Source organism: Mobula birostris, chromosome 13, assembly GCF_030028105.1.
Source record: "Mobula birostris isolate sMobBir1 chromosome 13, sMobBir1.hap1, whole genome shotgun sequence".
In the NCBI taxonomy this organism is placed as follows: Eukaryota; Metazoa; Chordata; class Chondrichthyes; order Myliobatiformes; family Myliobatidae; genus Mobula; species Mobula birostris.
In genome coordinates, this window is record NC_092382.1 from 1,757,084 (window position 1) to 1,763,686 (window position 6,603).

The 6,603-nt window shown below is 45.5% G+C and overlaps 2 protein-coding genes across 2 annotated transcripts in view; one reads left to right on the top strand and one right to left on the bottom strand.

Moving 5' to 3' along the window:
- The window catches only part of LOC140208187 (NACHT, LRR and PYD domains-containing protein 3-like), a 30,076-nt gene extending 29,212 nt beyond the window's left edge, over window positions 1-864 (bottom strand). Inside the window, exon 1 of the mRNA XM_072276678.1 lies at window positions 561-864. Within this exon, the coding sequence (XP_072132779.1) occupies window positions 561-840 (280 nt within the window). The 5' untranslated portion in view covers window positions 841-864. The remainder of the gene's footprint in view (window positions 1-560) is intronic.
- LOC140208203 (uncharacterized) overlaps window positions 1-6,339 on the top strand; it is a 55,382-nt gene extending 49,043 nt beyond the window's left edge. The window contains exon 3 of the transcript XR_011888687.1: window positions 6,317-6,339. The gene's annotated coding sequence lies outside the window, so the exon portion shown is untranslated. The remainder of the gene's footprint in view (window positions 1-6,316) is intronic.
- Window positions 6,340-6,603: the final 264 nt, after the last annotated feature.

Genomic DNA, 6,603 nt, shown 5'->3' on the forward strand with positions numbered 1-6,603 from the left:
TAAAAAGGAAAATGTATGCTTGAACTCAGATATCGCTTGTCTCCACCGCTCTCACCCAACTCAACAAAAAAATAACATGTCTTGAACCTGCCTACAGACACAAACAATGGATTAATTCCCCATCTCCAACAACGGCCTTAAAACCGACCCAGCAATGCTCTGGGCATTACGCAATAGAAGGACCACATTTAATGCAAACCAGTCCATCCCCCATCCCACCCACTCACCTATTTCAGTTTTGGATGGGCAATAAATGTTGGGCCTGTCGGTAATATTCACTTCCCAGAGATGGTATCTCCATCCTGGCGAATACATTTCCCATAACTCATATCCTGGAAATACTCTCTTATCCGGAAAGTTGCATTTTCTCCAATACTCATCCTGGAAATCCTCACAGCAGGTAGTACATTTTCTGTAGTGGGATAATGGGTGCCCCACTACACCACATGTACCACATCCACACATTCCCCCTCTCCTTTGACCAACCCTCCAACAAGGCCTCACGTTTACCCTCCTCCCTGCCACATTCTGTGAACCCATCACCCTCATATTTCACTCACCTGCTCCTTGTTGCGGACTTGACAATTCCGTGTTTAATGAGCTTCCGAGCTGACAGACAGTCGCCTCACTTGTACCGGTTCCAGGGTCCTGATCAGTGTCTCTGACGTCACTGTCTCTGAGCTGAATTTGCTCCACTTCCGCTGCGGCCGGACCGCATTCCATTGGGACATTGCTCTCAGTCTCACCTTGTTTTGGTACCTTGCTTCCCGCATCTAGATCATCTTCCCTCGATGAGTTGCCTGGTAAAATCCTCTTCAGTGCTTTCCCTACTCGATTCATTATCCCACCTGAAATAAGTGATGAATTGCAGGTTATACTATTATCATTTAGAGATGAGCAAAATTGATTCAGACTGCAATGGAGCCGAGACTCTGGCTGACCAGATTTGGAGTGGAACTGTGCTGGTTAATGTCAACCATACATCTTGCCAGCTGACCATCCCAATAAGCCGGTGTCTGAGCACATTCACTCCCAGTAAAATAACAGGATAGACACAGTAATACTGATCACTGAATTCATAGCAGTTGAACACACGGATGACCAGGGGATCTCAATGCAGCGGTGTCTGGTGATACTCGGAAATATCACTGCGATTATCTTCCAGAAGCTAAAATCTCCCAGGGTCACTTCCTGTCCAGTAGTCAGTGTCACACACAGACCAGCAACGGGATTACTCATGGTCCAGTCTGCTGGATCGTATATTCTCCAATCGCTTTGTCACACGATGTCCAGTCCCCTCGGTCACAGACAGACCATTCCCTTGATTGGCACCTGATTAGTTCCAAGGGTTTAGATGGGGCAGAGTTTGTTAAGTGTGTCCAGGATGGATTCCTGTCACAGTATGTGGACAGGCCGACCAGGGGAATGCCATACTGGATCTAATACTAGGTAATGAACCGGGTCAGGTCACAGATCTCTCAGTGGGTGAACATCTGGGGGACAGTGACCACCGCTCCCTGGCCTTTAGCATTATCATGGAAAAGGATACCATCAGAGAGGACAGGAAAATTTTTAATTGGGGAAGGGCAAGTTATGAGGCTATAAAGCTCACACCTGTGGGTGTGAATTGGGGTGATGTTTTTGCAGAGAAATGTACTATGGACACGTGGTCGATGTTTAGAGATCTCTTGCAGGATGTAAGGGATAAATTTGTCCAGGTGAGGAAGATAAAGAATGGTATGGTGAAGGAACCATGGGTGACAAGTGAGGTGGAAAATCTAGTCAGGAGGAAGAAGGCAGCATACATGAGGTTTAGGAAGCAAGGATCAGATGGGTCTATTGACGAATATGGGGAAGCAAGAAAGGAGCTTAACAAGGGGCTGAGAAGAGCAAGAAGGGGGCATGAGAAGGCCTTGGCGAGTAAAGTAAAGGAAAACCCCAAGGCATTCTTCAATTACGTGAAGAAAGAAAGGATGTCAGGAGTGAAGGTAGGACCGATTAGAGATAAAGGTGGGAAGATGTTCCTGGAGGCTGTGGAAGTGAGCGATGTCCTCAATGAATACTCCTCTTCGGTATTCACCAATGAGAGAGAACTTGATGATGGTGAGGACAATATGAGTGAGGTTGATGTTCTGGAGCATACTGATATTAAGGGAGAGGAGGTGTTGAAGTTGCTAAAATACATTAGGACAGATAAGTCCCCGGGGCCTGACAGAATATTCCCCAGGCTGCCCCACGAAGCAAGAGAAGAGATTGCTGAGCCTCTGGCTAGGATCTTTACGTCCTCGTTGTCCACGGGAATGGTACCGGAGGATTGGAGGGAGGCGAATGTTGTTCCCTTGTTCAAAAAAGGTAGTAGGGATAGTCCGGGTAATGATACACCAGTGAGCCTTACGTCTGTGGTGGGAAAGCTGTTGGAAAAGATTCTTAGAGATAGGATCTATGGGCATTTAGAGAATCATGGTCTGATCAGGGACAGTCAGCATGGCTTTGTGAAGGGCAGATCGTGTCTAACAAGCCTGATAGAGTTTTTTGAGGAGGTGACCAGGCATATAGATGAGGGTAGTGCAGTGGATGTGATCTATATGGATTTTAGTAAGGCATTTGACAAGGTTCCACACTGTAGACTTATTGAGAAAGTTAGAAGGCATGGGATCCAGGGAAGTTTGGCCAGGTGGATTCAGAATTGGCTTGCCTGCAGAAGGCAGAGGGTGGTAGTGGAGGGAGTACATTCAGATTGGAGGATTATGACTAGTGGTGTCCCACAAGGATCTGTTCTGGGACCTCTACTTTTCGTGGTTTTTATTTACGACCTGGATGTGGGGGTAGAAGGGTGGGTTGGAAGTTTGCAGACAACACAAAGGTTGGTGGTGTTGTAGAAAGTGTAGAGGATTGTCAAAGATTGCGGAGAGACATGGATAGGATGCAGAAGTGGGCTGAGAAGTGGCAGATGGAGTTCAACCCGGAGAAATGTCAGGTGGTACACTTTGGAAGGACAAACTCCAAGGCAGAGTACAAAGTAAATGGCAGGATACTTGGTAGTGTGGAGGAGCAGAGGGATCTGGGGTTACATGTCCACAGATCCCTGAAAGTTACCTCACAGGCGGATAGGGTAGTTAAGAAAGCTTATGGGGTGTTAGCTTTCATAAGTCGAGGGATAGAGTTTAAGAGTCGCGATGTAAGGATGCAGCTCTATAAAACTCTGGTCAGGCCACACTTGGAGTACTGTGTCCAGTTCTGGTCACCTCACTATAGGAAGGATGTGGAAGCATTGGAAAGGGTACAGAGGAGATTTACCAGGATGCTGCCTGGTTTAGAAAATATGCATTATGATCAGAGATTAAGGGAGCTAGGGCTTTACTCTTTGGAAAGAAGGAGGATGAGAGGAGAAATGATAGAGGTGTACAAGATAATAAGAGGAATAGATAGAGTGGATAGCCAGCGCCTCTTCCCCAGGGCACCACTGCTTAATACAAAAGGACATGGCTTTAAGGTAAGGGATGGGAAGTTCAAGGAGGATATTAGAGGAAGGTTTTTTACTCAGCGAGTGGTTCGTGCGTGGAATACACTGCCTGAGTCAGTGGTGGAGACAGATACACTAGTGAAGTTTAAGAGATTACTGGACAGGTATATGGAGGAATCTAAGGTGGGGGCTTATATGGGAGGCAGGGTTTGAGGGTCGGCACAACATTGTGGGCCGAAGGGCCTGTACTGTGCTGTACTATTCTATGTTCTATGTTCTGTGTTCTATGAGACGCACATCGTCCGGTACCCTGGGTCGCAGGCTGACCATTACCAAGGGATCTATGCTGACCGCTCCCCTGGTTCCCTTCCTATCCCCCGCCTGATGACGTCATGTAACAACTATGCAAGTCATTGGTAATGTCTCGCTCAGAGAGCTTTGTGTGTAGTTGCAGTTGCTAATCTATAGGATGAAGGTGATTAAGCTGGGAAGTATGTAGTGGGGAATGACCACTACGGTACTGGACTAGTGTGTTGCTTTTTGTGCTATATGGATCGGCTTGGACAGTTTGCCCTGGAGCTCAGGAACTCGAAGTGTGACCTTACACAGGTATATGAACATAAAATAATCAGAGGTGTAAATAGGGTAGATGGTCACAGTCTTTTTCCCAGGGTAGGGAAATCTAAGCCTTCAGTGCAGATATTTAAAAGGGACGAAAAGGGCATTTTTCACTTAGTGGGTGATGGGTATATATTACGTTCATCCAGAGGAGATTGCAAACACAAATAAAATTACGAAGATGAGAGCATGTGGGCAGGAAAAAGGATAGAAGGAAGTTTACAAGGGAAATTTGGTAAAAAACTGCAGGAAAATAGGGCAATCTCAGGCATTTAAATCAGCATGAATTAGATGGGCAGAAGGACCTGTTTCCAGGCTGTAACATATTTTTATTCCACATAGAATCACATATTTGAGCAAAATCACAATGCCTACAGGTGACAGAGACAGTTGGTCATTGGTTATACCGGGTTTCCCAGCAGAAATCTTGGGAATTTAAATTCAGGTAGAAGATCATCTGAAGAGGGAAATATTTAGAAACTCACGTCCACCATTTCTCCACAGCTCAGACATTCATTAGGGTAGTAAAACTCCGAAGCAGACCAAAAATGTATCTACAATGAGCTGCCTCCTGATCCTCAGCCATTCGAAATACTAGCGATGTTCTCCTCTCTGCTACAGAAAACAGATTTCGGAAACACCCCCCCCCCTTCTCCTTTGCGCAGCAGCCAAGAAAAAAACAGAGGGGGTTGATAGCTTTCCTTCCAAAACCTGAAATGCTGTGTTATCACAGAATCTCTGAAATCCCGGAAATGCTCCTATTATCTGGATCTGAATTTTATAAATGAAAGCTGGAGATATCTTACACCTCAGTACTTGTCTGGAGGTGAAACGGACCCTGACCCTGAACGTTTACATTAACCACAAGACCGCTGTCACATTCCTGTCTGTGTTTCACTCACGACCACCTGATTCAGGAGTCCCTGTTCTTTTCACTCAGGTGAAGCTTTGCATGGTGAGTGGAGTGATTCGACCATTACTGGTGTCAGGTCCCTGCGCTGGATCTGTTAGGTTGATGAATTACTCAATGCCGCTTTACCAGTGGGATAAATGATACTGCTTGATGAAACTTTTCTATGCCCTGTTAACATCTATGTCAGTTTCTTCATCTGAAGTACTGTGTAGAAACGCGACAGAAGTTTAATTCAAAGATCCCTGTGATCATACCTGTGTCCATTCTGACGATTGCTGATTGTCGTCGTCTTGTTTACACGTTGGTCCCGGTGCTAGAAAGCTCCATCTGCTGGTGATACCCTGAATTACACCACAAGCAGACAGTAAGTCAGAGAGAGTACGATTATTTTGCAAATTGACAGTATCTTCATCCCCTGTATCAGAGATGCAGTTGGTTTGGGGATTAAACATTCCCCGTTAACAGCAACATCCACACCATGTCTGTATGTCTCTCCAGTTATACCTGGCGCATCTACTGACAGAGTCACGGAACAATAGAGTCCAAATTCGCAGCGTTCAGCAAAACGAGACAATGCGAACCACAGTGCCCACCAAGATAGTCACAATTCCCTGTGATGGGTCCATTTCCCTTCTGGCCTTTTCACTCCATCTACACATCCCAACTGCTGTATGAATTATGCGATTGTACCGGCCTCATCCACTTCCTCTGGCTGTTTCCTGCACATAATCCCCAACATCTGCATGAATCCCTTGCTGCTCAGGTTGGTTTTTCAATCTCTTTACCACCTCCTGTCCATTTAGATCCCCTAAATGCTCCGACGAACTTCTCTGTGAGCAGCAACTACTAATTTTATGCATTCTGCGAACTTACCCATCAAGTAAGTCTTGTGCATTCGCACCCAAATCATTGCTATAAAATAACGAATATCAAAGATCCCAACTTGTAGCCTGGCGCACACCACTGACTACTAGCCTCCACTGCGAGGAGAAACCTTCAACCAGCACTCTTTGCTTGCTACCTTGAAGCTAATTTCGAATACATCCAATTTGCCCTCTCCAGACAGCATTGGACCTAATCATCGAGACCAAGCTGCCATGTGACACCTTGTCAAAGCCTTTGCTGATGTGTAATGTACAACATCCATGGGTAAATAACTTGGAATTTCCACCTCTGCTTAATGTCATGTTCACAGGTTCTGACAATGTAATTAGTAGAAAAGTACTTGATGAGGCCAAGGTATGTAAATGTAAATTATTGGTTGCCATTTGCTAGTGAGGACTGAATAAAATACAGTGTTGGGACATTTTGCTTTAAAACAGATCTGTTCTCGGCGCAGGCCTACACGACAATATATTCGAGGGCGAGTATACAATAGTCAGAGGAGATGACAATAGCCAGAGGAATCAATGGCGTGTTGCTGCCGTTCATGGAAATTCCACATTTCCACAATCACTACAGTACAACGCACTCGGGGCTTCTTATAAAGGGAGGAAATTGGCAACGCATTTTGAGATGATTATAACGTAACAAGGAAACATCAGAACTGACCAAAAGCTACTTCAGATGATGCAGGACCTTCAAATGAGCAAACACTGAGAGAATGTGA